Here is a 21,774-nt window from a genome sequence, read left to right as displayed (position 1 = left end):
CCTTCCTTTAAGGTCCTTTGACCTGATACAAGATCACACATAGTACAGCATATACATAACCATTTATTAAAAAAAAAAAAAATCCAGATGCTCCTTGAAGGTGAAAAGCATGCTTAACCATCTGTCATCCCAAAATATCCTGGTTGATGCCGGGCACGTGTAGATGCTCAAGAAATTTTTATCCAATAGACAGTAGTAGGCAGAGGCCATACCCTGTTTATTTCATTATGGCCCAAAGCACCTAACTTTATGTTTTGCGCATGAAGAAATATTGGAAAAGGAACAAGTAGTATCATTAAATACTTGTATCAAAGTATCTTTCTGACACCCCGGTTTCGGGTGGCCCCAGTGCTCTTTCTTGCCTCTGTTTTGGCAGCTAATGTAGTGTCTTGAACTAAACTGGATTCGTATTCATATCTCTCTGAAAGCTTGTAAACTCTTGGGAGTACAGGAACCATGTTTTATACATTTTCCTTTGACTTTCCCATAGGATACCTTGGGACATAGTAGGTATTCAATAAAAGATTATTGAATTAGGGGGAAGAAAGGCCAGAGGGAACTACAGATCTTGGCCTTATTTTTTACTGGACACCCCATTATAATTCTGTGGCCAGCCTTGCTCAATAGAACATTGTCGCCTTGAGTTAAAGAAACTGAAGTTAATAATTATTAATGCTTCAAGGTGGGCAAACACCATGAGGGCACAATGCATCCTTTCATGGATTAATTACTCTCCAACGATTGTACATTTGCTCTTTTTTTTAAAGCTGAGCAGGTGTGTGGAGCCCAGCCCTCTCTTGCCACAAGAATGTTCCTTTCAGGCAGTAATCACCTAAGGACATTTTTTCCCCACCCATGAATTGCAAGGAATTCTAGGGTGTGGTTTAATTTCTCTGAGAATAGATTTTCCGTGCTTTCCGAGGTGGGTTGGGAAACACAAGCATGGGCCGTATGATCAAGCCCCCTCTGCCCATCAAGTGATCAAAGGGACTTTGTTCCTAGAATAGCCAGTCTACCTTTGAGGTGTGGAACTCACACCTCTATTCTCTATTTGTAGTGCAAGAAATTTGTTGTTTGGCGATCATGAAAATGCTTACGTTTCCCTCTATCAGGGTAGATAGACCAACTACAGAGACTCCTCAGCAGCCATTTCTGCAGCTAATACTTTGCAGAGTTTAAGATGAGAGTCTTCATCCTCTGTGCTAAAATCGCTCATTATTTCTTTCTATTGGCTTTTGAGCAGATCCCTAAAAATGCTGGGTATTAAGGGTGTTCGTGCAGTTCCCATACGGCTCTGTAAAATCCCCTGCTTCCACTTTCGTCTGATGCCCTGGACAGTTTATCCTCTGTACTTTTTTAACAGGCAGACTTATATAAACAAGTGTTCTCCATTGGGGGCAAAGGGGAAGTTCCAGATTAAAGACTACTTTAAAAAAATCCTTCCCTTTTTACTCAGATATTTTACTCTCCAGTTAATTTTAGTATCTGTCACTATCAAATGATGCCCCTGACTTCCTGTCAGTTTGGTTTTTAGCCGTTTCATGCCCATTTATGCACGTGCTATAAAAATTTTCCCTAGAGTTTAAAACTTGTGTTTTAGGCCCATAATTGGCGGTGTGTGCACCGTATGTCCCTGAGTTGTAGAAACCCTCCAGAATGGCTCCTGACTTCAGGAGTTCTGTGGACAGTCAAAATGAATGAAAATCCAGCCACCTTGGATAAAACCATGAATGGCTGAGATAAATAGACACATGAATTAGTAATAAGACCTTGAAGATCAGGAAGAAAGGGAAGAAGAGTCCTTGGAATGTTAAAATCAGTCGTAGTGAGGAGGTCACTTAAAATAATCCTTATGAATGTGTGCAGCTCAAAAGGAGGGTTTTGTGACTGCATATTCTCGCACCACAAGTTAGGCTGCATCCTCCACACCAGCTGCAATCAGTTGGAGTACCAGTCTGGAGCTCTTCATGGAAAACAGTGAGGCCACGTGCCCACCCTGCAGGAGAGCTTGCCATCATCCATCAGTACTGTCTGCACGTTATACGAGGGGGGAGTGCAGACATGTGTGCCAGCTGCTTGCCAATCCAGCTTCAGAATCTAAAGTTTACCATCGGTGATGCAAAATCATTGGTGGTCAATAACTGTTTCGTATACTAATTTAAAAGTTCATACCTGGGAGGGGTGTGTGGTCTGTCCAGCCCACATGGCCCAAAGCAAAGAGTTTGCAGAAAATGGTCTTCCTCTCTGATTACAGCCTCAATTTCAGACTATTGTGCCAAAATGTTTGGTTTTCTCTTAATGAGGGACTGTGAATATTCTGTGAAGTTTAATGAGTGATTATGAATATTCCATGCATTTTGGGAACTCTATTTTAGTAAAAAACAGTTACCGTTAAGTCTAGTATCCAATATTTAAAGTATTATTTCTCCTTATAGACCTTAAATTTACATTTTCGGTCCTTAAATCTCATTAAACAATGAATTTTCACTTAGCCTCACCCTCTTTGACTTATAGCACTGACTTTCTGTGTCCCAGATTGAGGGGTAAGGGTTAGGAGGTATGTCAGAATCTTTTGGAGGAATAGTTTTTGTAATTGGAAATTAAATATTATAATATAAATTTAAATTTTGGAAATTGAAGACAAATTATTGTTTTCATAATTAATATTACATGTAATTTTTCCAAGTCTTTTTGACTGGTGGCAAGTTAGGCCATCTTTTTTTTTTTAAATAAATTTATTTCTTGTATTTATTTCTTTTTGGCTGCGTTCGGTCTTCGTTGCTGTGCATGGGCTTCTCCCTAGTTGCAGCGAGCGGGGGCTACTCTTCATTGCGGTGGCTTCTTTTCTTGTGGAGCACGGACTCTAGGCACGTGGGCTTCAGTAGTTGTGGCATGCAGGCTCAGTAGCTGTGGCTCACGGGCTCTAGAACACAGGCTCAGTAGTTGTGGTGCACAGGCTTAGTTGCTCCGTGGCATGTGGGGTCTTCCCAGACCAGGGCTTGAACCCGTGTCCCTGCGTTAGCAGGCGGATTCTTAACCACTACGCCACCAAGGAAGCCCAAGGCCATCTTTTTAATAAAAATGTTCAACATGAGGACAAAACGCATCTCCCTAGGTAAGAAAGTAGAAGAAATCCGGGACAGGAATATTCACTGATCTGTTACGTTTACTTGGTGACCTCCCTTCAAATCTCTCAAAATGCCTTCTCTATATTTGTGTTCTCTTGAAACAGGGAATTGTCTGTGCAGTAAATCCTAAATCCAGCCCCTGGATCCAGCTTCTTGGCCTACCTTAAATACTGGTCTGTGCTTCCTGCGAAAGCAGGGAAAGCTAATGAAAGACTCTTCCAACAGTACAGAGTCTGAGACTTTCTTGATGTTGATAGTCATTCAATCACCAAGTATTGAGGACTTGGTGTAAGTGGAGCTAAAACGAATTACTCCGGACAATTAAGTATGAGACCACACTGTGTCCCCATGGTCTTCATTCCTGAGCCATGCCTTAGGGTAACACACACAGACCAATTAGGGGCATATACAGTGAAGATCTTTTTTTTTTTTTAATTTTTTAATTTTTTAAAAAAATTTTGTTTATTTATTTATTTTTGGCTGTGTTGAGTCTTCGTTTCTGTGCGTGGGCTTTCTCTAGTTGCGGTGAGTGGGGGCCACTCTTTATCGCGGTGCACGGGCCTCTCACTGTCGTGGCCTCTCTTGTTGTGGAGCACAAGCTCCAGACGCGCAGGCTCAGTAGTTGTGGCTCACGGGCCTAGTTGCTCCGCGGCATGTGGGATCTTCCCAGACCAGGGCTTGAACCCGTGTCCCCTGCATTGGCAGGCAGATTCTCAGCCGCTGCGCCACCAGGGAAGCCCCAGTGAAGATCTTTACAACATTGCTTACAGTAGCAGGGAGTTGGAGCAAACCCAGGTATTCACCTCTACGGAAACAGAAAAGTAAAATGTGTGTGCGATGAAATACTTAACATCAGTCTTGCTTTGGAGAATGGGAGGTCCAGTGAAAGGATGGCCAGGGAGCCACAAGAGCTAGCTGGTCAGGAAGCATGCGTTAATTGTGGTCCCAGTCTGCACGGTTTTGTGCTTTCCTAGAGAAGCACTGGGCTGCCTAGTGAAGAGTGAGGATGTTTGGAGTTACCTAGTGTGATATTTTGATTTATAATAAGAAATCTACATTTGGTCTTCCTCCCCATTGCTGGCACAGAGCTCCTAAAACCCTTGGAATTTCCTAAGTGCTGAAAGCCATAAAGGTGTCTTTTATTATGTTAATGAGCTGACTTTTGGACCCCACCTAAGGATGAAGCTGGTTGCCAGGGGAACCAATCATGTAATTAGGGTCGGTATTTCAGTCTTACCCCCCACTACCACCTCCAGGGAGGGGAGAGGGACTGGTGGTTGAATCTGTCTCCAGTGGCCGATGATTTAAATTATTTAATCAGTCATGCATACGTAATGTAATGAAGCCTCCATAAAAACCCAAAAGGACAGGCTTCAGAGAGCTTCCAGGTTGGTGAAGCAAGTGGCACAGGTGGCCTGTGGGGCACTGGGAGAGGGCATGGCAGCTCCCTGCCCTATCCCTATACCTTGCCGGAGGCATCTCTTCCATCTGGCTCTTCCTGAGTCATGTGCTTTTAATTTTAAGTAAAATGTTTCTCTGTGAGCTTCTGCAGCCAGTTTGGAACCTCCAACCTGTCTAACCCTAGCCGGTCGTCTGCAACAGAGGGCGGTCTTGTGGGACTGAGCCCTTAACCTTGTGGAACCTGATGCTGTCTCTGGGTAGATAGTGTCAGAATTGAGTTGAATGGTAAAACACCCAGCTGGCGTCCGAGAATTGATGGCGTGGGGAGCACACCATCCCATGTTGGAATTGGGTGACCAGAACCCTTACCTGGGGTGGGGAGGGTTCAGCTAAGTCTGTGGACAGGAGATGAAGCTGTTGGGGGGCAGGTAAGAGGGTGCTGACAAACTGACCCAGGAGTAGGAGGGGAACCTTATCCTTATTAGGCAACAGGCTGGACCAAAGTGGAGAGTAGAGAAGTAGATCATCCTAGGAGCTTAGTTACAAATAGCCTGAATCTCCCGAGTCAGGAGGGTAGGAATGAAATCTAACATAAATACATACAGATTTCTTAAGCCCAATAGCTGGGCTCAGAAGCTGGGCCAACAAAGTGGACTTGAAGCATTTGCTGAGTCAAGAGAAGGAGGGAAAGATCATTCTGAGAGCAGGGTTGCCAAAATCAGTAGTCTAGAAACAAAAAGATTCTGGCCAGGCAGAGATCATTGTGGTGGATTGATTCCAACAGGAATAGGTCAGGACTAGAACAGCAGCGGCGATTCCCAGGTTGGTGAGCAACAACTCAGTACAGTTTTAGTTCAGTCCATCACTGGAAGTCTTCTGTGTGCTAGAGGGTGGGGAGGTGGTGTGAAGGGGGAAGGAATCATGGGAGGTTCTTTTTTTACAGCGGGGAGGCAGGCTAATATAATAAAAGAGGTTCTTCTGTTTTTAAATTTTTGTGTAATGGAGCTAAGCTACCTGGTCATCTGAAGACTACGTCAGCCCCTGAACCTGGAGCTACACTACCGTTTATCAAGCTCTTGAATGTGTAGATTCAAACTGAGGTCTGGATGACAGACAAGTCAACTCTTCCTAGTTATTTTAGAATAATGCATGTCCTCAAAGAATCACCCTGATGAACTTTCTTTTTTGGGTCTCTTCAAAGTACCAAGAGAGTGAAATCTCTAGCCCATCCATTTTCTGCTTCTATCCAGGTAGCAGAAAGAATTACTGGGTTTGCTGGAGACTGCTGAAGTCTTCTCTCTGTCTCTCTCCCCATCTATCCATCCATCCACCCATCTTTCTGTATAACCAGTACCTTCTATGTACCTGGTGCTGCTTTTAGCGCTTTTTAAATATTAACTCATTGAATCTTCCTAACCACTCTCCTTCCCCACAATGAGGTAAGTAGTATTGTTATCTCCATTTTATGGATGGGAAGCTATAGCACAGAGAGATTAAGCGTCTTTTCCAAGACACCCAGCCAGTAAGCAGTGGAGCAAGGACCCCAAACCCAGGCAGCGGAGCCCCAGTGTTCATGCTCTTAACTACATCAGTGGCCTTCCTGGGTGACTCTGAAATCTGTCTGGGAAGCTATTCAAATGCTTACATTGCTGTTGTTCCCAAAGGCTCCAGAGGGTCCTTCCACGCTATGCTGGCCTGTGGGCAGGGCAGCTGGTGGGAGGGGCCCCTCTGTGGATTGCAGTTGTTCAGTCTTTACTTCCAGTGGTTATTCATCGTCTTCTTTCCCATCTGCCCCTGTGTGAACAGATGTAAGAGCTTCCACCTTGGCTTAACAGGCCAGGAGTTGAAGACTTATTATTCTCAGGTGATGGGATTGGAGGTGTAAGCGTAGCGGACCAGGTGATGGGGTCCAGCCGCTGTGTTCTTCCGTACTCTCTTACTTGCTCTCAACAGCTGGTATCCCCATCCTCAGCCTTAGCTGAAACCTCCCCACGCTTGGTGGTTGCAAACATCTGCCCTTCTCACTCCTGCACCAGAACCTCCTTGGGGAAGGACACAGCCACGCAGACTTGCGGCCACAAATAAGAGACTGATTTTCCAAGACAGGAAAGGTCATCTTTTAAAACCATTTGTGTCTCTCAACGCCAAAGTATATCTGTGTATAGTCAGGGCAAATGGCTCCAAATTTCCATTTGACCAATTTAAGCACTTTTATCCATTTTTATACTAGCTAACTAGTAACCTAAAGATGTGTGTGTAGGTGCAGGCGTGCGTGCGTGCGTGCACAGGCATGCTTACCACTATCTTTAAAAATAAGCGTGGCTTGGGCTTCCCTGGTGGCGCAGTGGTTGAGAGTCCGCCTGCCGATGCAGTGGGACACGGGTTCGTGCCCCGGTCCGGGAAGATCCCACATACCGCGGAGCGGCTGGGCCCATAAGCCATGGCCGCTGAGCCTGCGCGTCCGGAGCCTGTGCTCCGCAACGGGAGAGACCACAACAGTGAGAGGCCCGCGTACCGCAAGAAAAAAAAAAAAAAAAAAGGCTTTATTTCTATTTTTAAATGGTTTCCACTGAATGCAAAGCACATTCATTTTTGGGTTGAACCAAAGGCTTTTTCAGCTTGAAGAGTCCCAGCAGTCACCAGTGCATTAACTGCAAATGCAAATTAACAAGTCTGCACTGTGGGGACCGTAAAGGTCATCTGACCCAAAATGAAACTGATTTCCTATCTTTATACATGCTAATAAATCAGCGGGGAAACCTGCCCCAGAGCAGACTGGATCCTTTAGTTCCTTCATTTGGCACTTAGACACTTGCAAAATAACTCCCATAGCATCTTCATCAAAGAGCACTAAAGATAAAAACAATAAGAACCTTTCTGGCGCAGCTATCTGCCTTTCTCATCCCATCTCTTGAAAAAAAAATTTTTTTTAACTGCAAGATTGTGTAAATTCAGGATATTTTGGGACTGTTATATTTTGTAGATATGAGAAAGGTCCAGCTTTGCTGAGGGCTGTTGTTTACTCAGTGTCCCTGCCTCTTGCAAGTTTTGCCCCTTTTGCAAGTTTTGCTGGGCAAGTTTTGCTGGGCAAGTGTAATTCTTTTCTTAAAGGAAACATTTATCCTCCTAGATGCCTCCCAGTTATTGAAACAGAGGCAGATAAACTTAATCAAGAAGTATTTAATAATTACTCTGTGTTCCAGCATGTCCTGACTATGACACAGCTCCTCAAACAGTTTATAATTGTGGTGGCAACAAGCCTATTTCACATGAAACAGAGTAATCTAACCAGGATTATAACCAAATGCTTAGTGATGTGAATCAGACTGTTTGGTGTGAGTTCCAGAGGGGACAGACCAGTCAGAGAAGATTGAGATGGTTTAGGAAGGGTTTTTAGGTGAGTGATCCTGCTGCTAGGTCTTGGGGATGGAAAAGGTTTGAAGGGGAGAGAGAATGTTTTCCTCTGTGCCAAGGTGGGGAAAGGACAGGAATGCAGGGTGCTTTGCGGACAGTGGGAGACTAGCCCCATTAGAGCAAAGTATATATGAGCATAAGTAATAGGTATTGATTAACCAAAATGGTGATAATTTTTTTCCAAACTAAAAACTAGGCATATATTCTAATGTACAGACCGTGTGGGGAAATATTTGAAATAGGGAGTGTCAAAGAAAATCCAGGGTGTGTGTTTCTGTCACCATAGAGGACCAGAGCTGATCTAGTATGGCTGCCAAGGTCAAGAATACTTACAAGAGCTCCGTGTAGGGCTCTTCAGGGTTGGTCATCATTATGAGAGTAGAATTTTGGAAAGATTTTGAGTCAGGATGATCTGCCCCAAGCCTGCAGATCTTTTTGGCAGATGTGGCTTGAACCCTGTATATACTTTTTGAAAGGAGATTGATCAATATTTATCTACCAGGTTGTAGATAAATATGTTTTTTAATTTATTTATTTATTTATTTTGGGCTTTTCTCTGGTTGTAGCGAGCAGGGGCTACTCTTCGTTGTGGTACGTGGGCTTCTCGTTGTAGTGGCTTCTCTTGTTGCGGAGCATGGTCTCTAGGCGTGCGGGCTCAGTAGTTGTGGCGCATGGGCTTAGTTGCTCCGTGGCATGTGGGATCTTCCCGGACCAGGGCTCGAACCCGTGTCCCCTGCATTGGCAGGCGGATTCTTAACCACTGTGCCACCAGGGAAGGGTTGTTGAAGCAGGGACAGTGTCACCTCTACTCACTATTGTATGCACAAGACCTGACACAGTGCCCGGCACGCAGCAGGCAGTCAATATTTATTCGTTGGAAAATCTGAGAGTCAGAAGAGACAGGATGGGGGATGCACTGCAGGTCCTACAGGCATAAGATAAATAAAAACGGGGTGCTCTTATTCACCAAGCAAACCTCGTGTTTTAGCTCAAATCACTGAATGATTTTGACTTTAGGATGTGGCCAAATAGTAGAGAATGAATGGGGTGAAACTGAGTGTATTTGAGAGGGTATCTGAATTGCTTCTAATGATGCAGCCCAACAGGACAATTGGAGATTGAAAGCTGCAGGTCACAGAGGCAAAGCCGTCCCTATTTTCCTGTGCTTTTGCAGGAAGTGCATTTTATAGAAAAGTCAGAGAGGAACTGAGGGGAAACGGAGAGCTCTGAGCTGGTGAATTCACAGTGGTCTGACAGGGCACTCTCAGCCGCCTCTGAAGCTGACCCTTCATCCTCAGGGCTGCTCCACGGGACCCCACGGTCACTGGCACGGCCCATCCCCAGGCTCTGGGGGGCCATGCGGATGATCACAGCACCGCAGGCTGGAGTCCGGGATGGTAAGAGGCTCTCATTCTTTGATTTAGGCATGACTTGATTTATCCGCATCTAAACCAGTCTGTTTTCACTTCTTGGTAATGTAAACAAGGTATATAGAGTTTTCTAACGTGTTTGTGCTTTCAGAGCTACCCGCAAGGGCTTCTCCAAAAGGCTAAACTTAGCAGTGAACTTGCCCAATCCAAAGACTGGGTGGTGTGATTGTGTACCAGGGTCTGGAGAGCTAGTCTAAAACTGCGTGCTGGCATTATGTGACTTTTCATATCTTCTGCTCCAGAAGCAAAAAGTTTTCAACCAAATGGATGTGAACTAAACCAAAGTCGGCCGTGAGAATGAAAATGTGCCTCTGTCACACTTTAAGTTGTGCTGCCGTATGAGGATTCTAGCAGCCATGTGAAGTTCGAGATACAATCTCTGACCCACACTGGGGTCCAGTATCCGTTAAAAATTTTGGACATTCTGAAAACTCAGGGGGTATTTTTAGACTCGGCTTTTTTCCTACAGATGAGGAAGTCTGGCAGATGGCTCTTCCGGCTGGATTATTATTATTTTTTGCAGCTTTCTACTAATACAGTATGGAGAAAACTCTGGCAAGGCTTCTTTCTCCAAGGACAATGGGGGGAAAAGCTATTCTGCAAACACCGGGCAGCAGCTGCAGGGCTCAGGTCTCTAAGGACGCTGTGCCACTGGCTGTGTATCTCATGCTGCTCTCCTGTGACTGTGTCTAATCAACGTGGGGAGGCAGGGAAGGAAGTCTGAGCAAGAGCAAGTCATTTATCACAGCGCGGAGCAAAGGCATCTGTGCGGGCCCGGCTCTCCCGCTGCAGCTGATAAGAGTGTTATTTGCCACCCAGAGAGGAAAGACTAGATGTGGTTTTGGGCCCATGAAGCCACTTCCTTAAATCACATGACATCAGTTCATCTTATAGATGGTTTGCACTGGTTTTATGAAAGGCAAATCAAACTATCATTAATGAGGGAAAAGTGCCTTTAAAAAAGAATAAGTATAGTCTTGTTATGCGTTGCTGAGTACATTCGGATTGACCTTGGCCTTGCATCTGACATTTAGGGCTCAGAAAAGTCACCTTCGGAATGTTAAGCCTTTTGCAGGGATTCTTAAGAAATCTACTGCACACACAGACTGGAGATACAAAAACAATGTGATTGTCAGTCTGCTTTGATGGCCAGCTTCCCCTTTCATTTTCAAATCTGGTGTGTTTTTGTTCATTCAATAATTAAAGTGGCAGTTCTCTAAGACAGCAGATCATACAGGTTTCCAAGGTGGAAGATATTTGATGCAGTTCATATGACAGATTTAAGAGAAGGGGTCACCCCTTTCCTCCTTATTTACATCTAAGCATCCCAACTGCCTATTGGGTTTTTGTTACTGGGCGGGAACCTGGGCTTCCTGAGCTTTTTTGGTAGAGAAACAGTAGTAATATCCCCAGAAGCCATGGAAACGTGAAAATTCCACTTGTGGCTTGTACTAAGATTGACCAAAGTCTGCATTTGGAGGCTTCCCACTTCCCTACACACACACACACACACACACGCACACACACGCACACACGCACACACGGAGAATTTATCCTGCAACCACAGGAATAATCTGGTTTTGTCTGCATTCACTTGGTGGGCTTCACAGCTATGACTTCTCATAGTGACTAGATGCAGAAAAATTAACACCCACAGTCTCAGGCGAGTTGTTAGGACTGAGAAATAACTTTTTCCATCCATGAGGCTATTCTGTGGCGGAACCAATCCTCATAGAGCCTGTCTGTCCCATGGGGACTGATGGAAATCTCACTGGGTCATCTCTGTGTTCCTTGCCTTTCAGAGGCTCAGCAACAGGTCAACAGGAATGGCCATCCTGGACTCATTCAGGCCCTAGTGATTTTCTTTCCTTCTTTCTAGAAATGAACATTTCTGTGTTCATTTTCAACTTACCAAGTATTTCAAGCGTACGATGAAGTTCAAAGAATAATTTAACTCACTTTCATGTGTCCCCCTAAGATTTTTCAAATATTAACATTTTGTTACCTGTTTTGGATTTTTTAAAATAAAATATTGCAGGTACAGTGGAAGATCCCTGTCCATCCAATTTCCATTTCAATTTCCCCTTGCTACCCAGAGTCATCACTATCTTGAAGTTGATGAAGTTATTTCCATTTTACCACATATATGTAATATATAAAGAATACATAGCATCATTATGTGTTTTTAAATTGTATATAAATGGTATCACACTTTACATGAGCCTTTTGCAATCTACTTTTAATATTCAACATTTTAAGAATAATTTTCATACTGGTACCTTAAAATCAAGTTTATTTATTTTTGAATGCTATGTGGTATTCCATTACGAGACTCTACCACAGTGTATCCACTCCTTTATTGATGGACATTGGACTGTTTATGATTTTGTTTTTGCTGTTAGTAACACTGTGAACAGTCTTGTCCATGCATGAGTTTCTCTAGATCTGCACTGTACAGTGTGATAGCCACTAGTTAAAATGTGGTGAGCCTAAATTGCAATGTGCTGTAAATATAAAATACATACCAGAGTTTGAAGACTTAGAATGAAAAAAATATATAAAATATCTCATTAATAATGTTATATTCATTGCATGTTGAAATGAGAATATTTTTATGCATTTTGTGAAATAAAATACATTATTAAAATTAATTTCATCTATAATTTGGCTACTAAAATTTTTTAAATTTTATATATATATATACATGTATAGATATATGACTTGCATTATACTTCTGTTGAATAAGGCTGTTCTATCAATAGATCAGGAGTCAGTAATCCACCACCCACAGGCCAGCCATCTATGTCTGTGAATAAAGTATTACTGGAAAACGTACCCATTTGTTTACATATAATGGCTGCTTTCCTGCTACAACAGCGGAGTTGATACTTGCAACAGAGACTATATGATCTGTGAGCCTAAAATATTTACCATCTGGCCTTTAAGGAAAAGTTTGTCTATCCCTATTTAACCTTTTTTGAACCAGGTTTTTAAAATATATTTTAAAGAAATATATTTAATATTGTGATCCAACACACATACACACACGAAACAAAAGTTCCACAAAACAAAGTTTCACAAATCCTCACTCTATATTTTCATATTTTTTTCTCGTCTGTTCTTATTAAAATAAACTGCTAGTTGGTAAACTGCCTTGGCTCATGAAATTGACCTGGCCATTCATTCACTACTAGTCATTTGAAAATCATTGTTCCCTTTGCATCTGGCACTGCGCATTTTTCTTTCTTTTAATGCTTCACTGTTATACTAAATAATTATGTGTATGTGTGCATATGTGTATCTGTATATACTCATACATACACACATTTATGTATTTCTTAGTTTCATCTATTTATATACATTTCATCTAGTGTTTTTCTGCACCAGCTCAGCAGCTATGGTGCTGGAATTTCTCCCTTGGCAGCTTTCTGAGCCTGAAAACCAAGAGACTCCAGGGGCCACTTTGAAGAGGGCAGCGTAGTTGGATTGCCATAGATCTGGCTTTTTTCCTAGACTGAGGACTTGTCGTTATTCACAGCTTCATATCTTGGCTTCATCTGCAAAAGCCATTATTGATGGATTTGATGAGGATAAAAATATTTCATGAAACTTTCTATGATTATATTTTGCCAGAGGGTAAAATAAAGATAATATACTGCCGTAGCACTTCCAAAAGATTTGACATCCCCACGGTCCCTACAGTGACATTGAAATATAAAGAATACTATTAGTTGTAACATTGCCATCACTGTCACACTTAGGTGTAACAGCTTTAAAACGTCTTTTAATCTGGTTCTAAGTGTTGGAGGTGGGGAGACAGACATGTTTCTAGGGAGCACATTTCATGGGAGCGAACTTTCTCTAAACTTTTCTGTTAATGAACAAGGGATTCCAGTGCCTGTGAGGACCAGTACAGGGCTGCGCAATATTGAACACAGAGAATGATCGATACATTCTTGGCTGTAAGGTCATGTGCGTTAAATGAGGCAGTTCTGATGCCAAATCAATACTGTATTGTGTATTTCCTACAGCAGATATTGAGATATAGATCTGCCGTAGTGGGAGCAGGCATGTAATCAGGAAATATCAGTTCAGACAAATCTGGGTTACCACCAACAGGGAAAGGGCTGGATTGATTGTGGTCTGTCCGGCTGCGTGGGGGAAATGTCAGGTCAGAGTGAATATTCATGTAGTCCTTGGAAAGAGGGAAAGAGAAATCAATAAGCTAAACCTTCCACTTAATAATGGAACTGTTTTCTCCAAGGCGAGTTCTTTTCTCTTGAACTTGGTATTCCTGTCCCTGATGTATCGGTCGTGCTATCTTAGAGATGCAATCAAAGATTTCATAGAAAGCCTAAGGGCAGATTCATTCCATAGTTCTGGAATAAGGGTTATGTTAACATGGTTCCATCTAAACATTGCACTAGATGTCTGGTTAAAATTGACCTTAAGTCTAAGGAATAAGCTAGACCCTTTGAAGCTATGTCAAGAGGGTATCAGGCACAAAAGAAATCTCTTGTTTTTGGTCTGAATTTGCAATTCCCTTGTCCTGTGATCTTGCAAAACCTACCCAATCTCTGTGTATCTCTATACATTGGCTTGTATGATAATGTTCAGTTTTTCTTTGTAGAGATGTTACATAGAATGTAGTAGATGACGTAAATGTTTTGGCAGACGGGGCCAGAATATGAAGGCAGTTCCTCCCAAATCATGATTTTGGTGCTTTTCTAAATTTAATAGACTCACTTCTCCTTAACCATGCTTGAGAAATCTCCTGCCATTCACGTGCGTAAGGTTTCAGAAGAGTCCCTGTTCTCTCTTCCCCAAATTGTTTTTTTAAAACTTACTGGCACTGATCAGGCTTCAGGAGCATAGTAGGTTCATAATCCATCAGCTGGTTTTTGAATAGAAACCAAATTAATTACTTTTATCATTTGTTTCTACATTTTCCAGGCACCTTTTAAAAATGAACAAGAGCAGCTCTGATTTGGAGAAGGTGAGCCAGGGCTCTGCTGAGAGCCTCAGCCCATCCTTCAGGGGCGTCCACGTCAGCTTCACCACGGGCTCCACGGACAGCCTGGCCTCCGACTCCAGGACCTGCAGTGATGGAGGTAACAGACTTGACCTTGATGGAGAGGCTTAGATTCCCTGAGTCTGGAAGGCCAGCCTGGGTTAATTGCCTAGATTCGGAAGGGCCGAGCTAGACCTACTGTCTTGGTCCCACTTTCCCTGTGAAGTAGACTCTACCAAGGAGCAGTTGACATTTATTCCCTATTGAGTTTATGACAAGGCGCCTCATCCCATATCTCCCTCTCCAGTTACACACAGCGCATCCGCATGGCAGCAAGGTGGGAGGAGGCTGAAGTCGGAAGCATATCGAAAGACTCCTGATTCCTTGGGTAATGAGACATCTGTGTATAGGTCTGCGTTCCATTTCTGTCCTCAGGATTAGTTTACAGGGGATTGGGTGCATGCCAACCACAAATTCCCCCTCCTCCACCCTCTGTCTCTCTCATTCTTTCATGGGCACACACACACACACACACACACACACATATGCACACACTTCCTTGGACACACAGCAGGCGTTTACATAAGTGTGTGTTGAATTAAAGCATGCCGGCTTCATTAGACCACCATCCACCCCACTTTCTGGATTAAGCTCTAAGGCGTAATATGTGGCTAAGTCCTGACTGGGTGTACAGTCGGCCCTTGGTATTCTCGGGCTCCAAATTCGCAGATTCAAAGACCTTCCAACCTCTGTTGGTTCGGGTTCAGAGGGCCGACGGTACTCCGCCATTTTATATAAGGGACTTGAGCATCCACGGATTTTGGTAGCTGAGGCGATTCCTGGAACCAATTCCCTGCACATAATGAAGGACGACTGTATTCCTAAAAAAAAGAACTCTTGCTTTCCTGTAGTTGTGATGGGTACTATTAAAACCTTCACCCTTTAACACTTGTGTGTGTGTGTCCTCTCCTGCTTTTCTCATTGACTTGCCCTAGCATGTTAGGTTTGGACGTGTGCTAGCATGACTGTCTTTCTCAGTCCTAAGGAAGTATTTCCTCTCAGTAGGCATTTTTGGAGTAGAGGGTTCCATTGTGAATTTACTGTCACCAACATTTTTCTATCTAAAAGATTAGCGCTGCTAAGACAAAAGCATATGTTGTACGTCAGCCTGTGGTGTGTTCTGATGGGAAACCTCTGACAGCTCTGACTTCAAAACAGGAAATATCTTAGCCTTGATTTGGGTGGGACGTGGCAAAAGAGGATTTTCTTTCTCTGCAGATTTTCCTGGGTTTCTATCTTTTTCCTTTTCCCATTCCATTGTGCAGAAATTCTACAAGGCACCTTATGCCATCGAAGGCTGGGCTGGGCACGTGAACCGTTAGTCCCTGTGCTGGTCAGCCCTGACCTGCTGTCTTGGGATTGTGAGCAATTCTGAGGGAGGGGTCTTTCATCCTCCACTTGCCAGCTGGTGTTAGTGAGAACTGGACTTAATTGCCCCAGCACTTTGCTTCTCAGAACCAGCAGATCATGATGTTTGCTCTCAGGGCTCTTACACGGTCTAGCCAGGAAGGTAAGATTAAAATACGTGACATGTGGGTGGATGGGTTAAGCTAGGAAATTGGGCTGCTCAGAACAGGAGTGCTTATGAAAGCTTCCAGAGAGAGAGAAATCAATGAGTGCCGATGTAGGGTTCAGAGAAGGCTTTTTTTTTTTTTCTTTTGGGCCGCGCCTGAGACATGCGGGATCTTAGTTCCCTGACCAGGGATTGAACCCGTGTCCCCTGCAGTGGAAGCGTGGAGTCTTAACCACTCCACTGCCAAGCAAGTCCCCAGAAGGCTTTTTGAGGACATGGGACTTCAGCTCTTGTCTCCAGAGTGGTTAAAATTGAGACGGTAGAGGGAGGAGGAGGGGTCTTTGCAGGTTAAGGAAACAATTCAAGAGGATAGAAGGCACAGGGTTAGTGGTGCACATGGGGAAAGGGTCAGACCAGCCCAACGCACTTCAGTGGCAGCAAATGAGGGGCAGTGGGACATGAGGTGGTGGGAGGCTGGGGGCTGGATTGTACAAAACTCTCAAAACCAGTTTGTGGAGTTCGGAAATAGGGAGCCATTTGAGGGTTTATGAGTACAATGGTGACACCTAACTCAGTCATTTTCGAATTAAAATGAATATATTTTCTTGTACGCCTGACACTGAAATCACATTGTAAATCAACTGTACTTCAATTTTTAAAAAAGAATATATTTTCATGGTTAGTCCTTTATCACGAACGAGTTATTCAGTGGAAATGCACCTCGAAATTTAGATTCCTAGAAGATCAACAAAAAGGTATATATACCTTCTTACCGGACTCTGGCTTCTCAGAGCAAAGCAGTTTCTATCTGCTGCTCCTGCTTATGGCTCTGTACCCAGAACCATGCTTTGAAACTGGCAAGAGACCACAGGCATTCTCTCTCTCTCTTTTTTTCCTTTTCTGTGTCTCTTAAACATTAAGCTGGAGAATGTCCAGAACCGCAGGTCCTAAAATGTAGGAAACCCTTCATTCAACCGCTCGTCAGTAGCCAAGACAGCTGGCTTTAATCTATTACTGAACAATTAGCTTTCCATCCTGTGAATCCGTACTCACTTTTACCTCGTAGCTGAAATACTGACCCATCGTGCCTTTTGTTACTATTCGGCATCTAGCGCCAAAGCTGAGAGAGGGAATCCAAACGGGAGAGGTAGAGTTAGGTCAAGAATGTAGCGTCCACCTCTTTAATATTATATATTAAGTCAAAAGAGACCATTCAACTATACATTGATTTTTGTCAGTAAGAATTCAGTAACGAAAACAATGCATTTCGTGGACTTTGTGCCTCTGTGGTATGGGTGGGCCTGGGGGAGTTAAGGACAAAGTCATTCTGGGGCATAGCATAGTAGTAGTCTGTGTAAACTTCTTGGAAGCTCATCAGGGTTAATGGTGAAAATTAGTTTTCTACCATTCAGGTTTTGTGGTTCCCCAAAATATAGTTTTAAATTTTCTAAGTAAAATAAACATAATCGAAAGCTATAACTTGGTTGCATTTTAAAAACGAGTGTGTCTAAACTTTTCGTTGACAAAATATTTTATATCAGTGTTAATGTCAGCTCTTCGTGCTTGTATCACATTCCATACTTCTCCAAGCACATCTGTTATCCCATTTGTCCATGTGGGCAGTTCCATTGAACAGTAGGTCAACTTGGTGAAAGGAAAAATCCATCTAAGCAGTTGTCGGGTTTATGCTTGGTTGGGGAGGGACAAACTGCATGTATTAGGACAGATCCACGAACGCTGCCAAGGGGAAGGTCCTCTGTAGTGGATGGATGGATGGGCGTGGGGGGAATGATCAGCAGAAATGGTCACCAGAAGACTCTTGTGCTTTTAAATGGTTACTTTTAAATACGCAGACCTCATAATTGCATTAAGATCATTTTCCCTTTTGATTTAGGATAACATTACAACTCAGTTCCACAGTAAAACAAACATCATAGATGCCAGGTTCCCCTCTTCCCAAAGGAGATGAGTGCTGTGTTGAACTGAAAATATGGGCAGAAGTGATAGATGAGAGGTCTAAATAACTATACAGTAGTGAATATACTTATAAACTCCCATGAAGCTATGCACCGAGGCAGTGTTTGTGTTCTGATTTTTTTGTAACTGCCAACCCAGAAACACAGGAAGTTAATTAAATATCTTGACAGTAGTCAGCTTGTGTTTCTCAACAATAATGCCAGAAGATTTTTGAAATATAGACATTAATTCAGTCATTGGTTTGATAGATATTTGTTGAATACAAACTATGGGCTGGATACAGTTTTAGATGCTGAAGATACAGCAGTGACCAAAAAATGCCCTGTCCCTTCCTTTCGTGGAGCTCACATTCTAGTGGGGAGAGATGGGCAATGAGGAAGATAAGGGACTAAAGTAGCCAGTGTGTCAGATGGCAGTAAGTGCTATGGGGAAAAGTCAGCCAGGAAGGGGCCAGGGAAGGGTGGGGAGATAGTAAGTCCACAAAGACGTCAGTCAGAATGAGTGACAGCCTGACCCTCACTGAGCCCTTGCTCACCCACTCAGGCTGTTACCTGAGACTCTAAGAAGAAATAGTATTTTTAAAAGAGTCATGTACCACAATGTTCACTGCAGCTCTATTTACAATAGCCAGGACATGGAAGCAACCTAAGTGTCCATCGACAGATGAATGAATAAAGAAGATGTGGCACATATATACAATGGAATATTACTCAGCCATGAAAAGAAACGAAATTGAGTTATTTGTAGTGAGGTGGATGGACCTAGAGTCTGTCATACAGAGTAAAGTAAGTCAGAAAGAGAAAAACAAATACCGTATGCTAACACATATATATATGGAATCTAAAAAAAAAAAAAAGGTTCTGAAGAACTTAAGGGCAGGACAGGAATGCAGACATAGTGAATGGACTTGAGGACATGGGGAGGGGGGAGGATAAGCTGGGACGAAGTGAGAGAGTGGCATGGACATATATACACTACCAAATGTAAAATAGTTAGCTAATGGGAAGCAGCCACATAACACAGGGAGATCAGCTCCGTGCTTTGTGACCACCTAGAGGGGTGGGATAGGGAGGGTGGGAGGGAGAACACAAGAGCGAGGAGATATGGGGATGTAGGTGTATGTGTAGCTGATTCACTTTGTTATAAAGCAGAAACTAACACACCATTGTACAGCAATTACACTCCAATAAAGATGTTAAAAAAAAAAAGAAGAAATAGTATTTTTAAAAAGGTGGTCCTGGGAGTTCCCTGGTGGCCTAGTGGTTAGGATTCCAGGCTTTCATTGCCGTGGCCCAGGTTCAATCCCTGGTCAGGGGACTGAGATCCCACAAGCCGCACATAGCAGCCAAAAAAAAAAAAAAAGAAAAAAGAAAGGTGGTCCTGAAAAAGGCATCTAAAACTCTCTAGCCAAAAATAGCGTGCTTTCTGACAATTAAGCAGGCTTGTTAGAGCACTTGATCCTAAATTGATGGGTTCAGTCTAATATATTACACTGATGTTTTGCTCTAACACAGTATATCCCCCACGGAGACAGACTGAGTCACCGGTTCTATTCTGGGAGATGTGTTACTGAAGGATGGAGAAGTTATCCTAAAGGAAAAAATAAGCGTTTTTAAGATTGTCTGTGGCCTGAGCCCTCACAGTATCTCTAAAGTGAAGCTTCGTTTTAGTTTGAGCTATTCCCTTTAAACTAAATTTTTAAAAATATATTATTACTTCAATGAAGTCAATACGTGTCTATGATAAAAATCCAAACAATGGAGAAAGATATAAAGTGAAAAGTCAGAGTCTTCAGACTCCCAGCTCCACCCCCCATTTGGAACATTTTTTTCTATATCATCCCAGAAATTCGTATCCATATTTTAAATATAAACTTCAGTTCTACACATTTTTGTACTTAATGTATCTTGAAGTCCTTCAAATCAGAACCTCTAGGTCTACCTCATTTTTTTTCATGCTGTATATTTTTTTCATTGTATAAATTGGTTAAACCCTTCTCTTGTCAATGCATGTTTAGGTTACTTTCATTACAAGTCTGCAGGAAGATCCTGTGACGTACACCAAGATAATTTGGTGAGCATATCTGTAAGATAAATTACTAGAAGTAGAATCGATATGTCAAAATGTATATGCATTTTTAAACAGATGTTACCAAATTAACCTCTAAAAATGTCAGTTTATGCTTCTGTCAACAGCATGTGAAAGTGCCTTGAACTAACTTTTAATTTTACTGTTCATTTGGAAGAAAACCCATGATGATTTTGTTACAACAGGGGAAAGATCATGGAACCACACATGGGCTGTAGACACGCAATATTTTCCACGAGCCTGTTTTCCAAACTGAGACGGTGCTTCTCCTGTTTTGCATGTCAATTGCCTACCCATCTGGATCACTGTTTCTTGGGATGATTAACTGGTCTGGAGAGACTTCTCACAAATGCCACATTTTCCATCCAATTGTAAAATGCTAATACTATGCTTCCATTTTCAGACCACGTTTACCTTCTTGAAAAAGCAAGGGTTCCTCTTGAAGGAATGCTATGTGCCTTCCTTTAAAAAAAAAAAATTAGAGTTTATTCTGACCAAATTTTCCTTTGGAGGAAAAAATTACTCTCTGTGAGGCTAGAACATCCCCTCTGCCACCACTCTTCACGTCTTCTGGGGGTGGGAAGAGGGGTTTTGGCCAAAACCTGTAAGACTGCCACTTCCTGTGCGACCCTGGCCTACACAGATGCCTTTAGTTTTCTCACCTTGAACATGAAGGGATTGAACCAGGCCACAGAGTGTGGGCGAGGTTTTCTCCATCTGCTTTGTTCCCTCTGCCTTGCATTTTGTAGGTGCTCAAGAAATGCTGAGTGAATGCATGGATTCATCTATACAGCCGTTTCCAGCCAAATCTCTTATCCTCATTTTTAAAAACAATCCACAGAACACTCAGTGTTTCGAACAAAACACTTTAAGTTGGAGAATCGTCAGACACCGAAGCTGAAGTTTGGAGCTGGGGGACTCTTAGCTGGGACCCTGCCCTTTGTCCCCACATTTGTTCTGGCCCAGCTGCCGTCAGGAGGCAGAGCCGGGCGCCAAGCAAGCCACACGGGCTCATTTATACGGTTCAAAACTGGACTGACCACTTCCTCCTGAAGCCCAGCTCTCCCTTTGGCTATAGAGAACAGTGAAAGTACCTATTAAAACCCAGCCAGAAGAGAGGACTCTATAATCAGAAAACCTCACAGTGCTGGGTTTGAACTTTTAGCCTGCATTTCTGCATAGGAGTTGAGCCTTTTTTTCCCCCACCGTTGAAATCCTGATTTCTCTTCTCTGCTTTATAAATATAATGGCACCAAACTGGTATACTTTCCTCTCCATCGTTTTAAGATCCCACCCAGTGCACCAAATGTGATGTGTAGTTTTTTCCTAGAAAACTTCTCTAGGAAGTTCTCTAGAAAACTTTTTTCTCTTCTCTGAAGCACAGGCACTAAGGAGATGCAGAGGTGTTCTGCTCTATAGCCGGCTGCAGGGTTGACACGCAGAATTGGAAATTGGAAGGAAAACTTAGGACATGGGATTTGTAGCTCTCTGGCCCAATTAGGACTCAAAGTCATTTAAAAAAACCAAAAAAAACACTAATTATGTAACTATGATGTAGGCAGACTTCCCAGCAAAGTATTTTTCATTCATATCCTTTGATATGAATTTTCCATTCATATCCTTTTTACACCCTTAATTGTAAGCCAGAATTTGGAAACAGGGTGGTCTAACACCGGCATAGAACCGGGATAAGCTGTGTCTGTGAGGAGGTGCCCCATGCGAGAGCCAACAACACGACAGAACCAGAGCGGG

The 21,774-nt window shown here is 42.9% G+C and overlaps 1 protein-coding gene across 2 annotated transcripts in view; it reads left to right on the top strand.

Annotated features, from left to right (window-relative positions):
- PRAG1 (PEAK1 related, kinase-activating pseudokinase 1) overlaps window positions 1–21,774 on the top strand; it is a 48,746-nt gene that overhangs the window by 13,373 nt on the left and 13,599 nt on the right. The window contains exons 4-5 of one of the 2 annotated variants that reach the window (XM_027122734.1): window positions 14,327–14,484; window positions 14,692–14,772. In XM_027122734.1, coding sequence (XP_026978535.1) covers window positions 14,327–14,484; window positions 14,692–14,772 — 239 coding nt within the window. The remainder of the gene's footprint in view (window positions 1–14,326; window positions 14,485–14,691; window positions 14,773–21,774) is intronic. The other variant, XM_027122736.1, reaches the window with a different exon arrangement.

Source organism: Aethalodelphis obliquidens, unplaced genomic scaffold (genome assembly GCF_003676395.1).
Source record: "Aethalodelphis obliquidens isolate GAN/ISIS:26980383/991018 unplaced genomic scaffold, ASM367639v1 scaffold25, whole genome shotgun sequence".
Lineage (NCBI taxonomy): Eukaryota > Metazoa > Chordata > Mammalia > Artiodactyla > Delphinidae > Aethalodelphis > Aethalodelphis obliquidens.
Note: the sequence above shows the minus strand (reverse complement) of the source record. Positions and strands in the feature narration are given on the sequence as shown.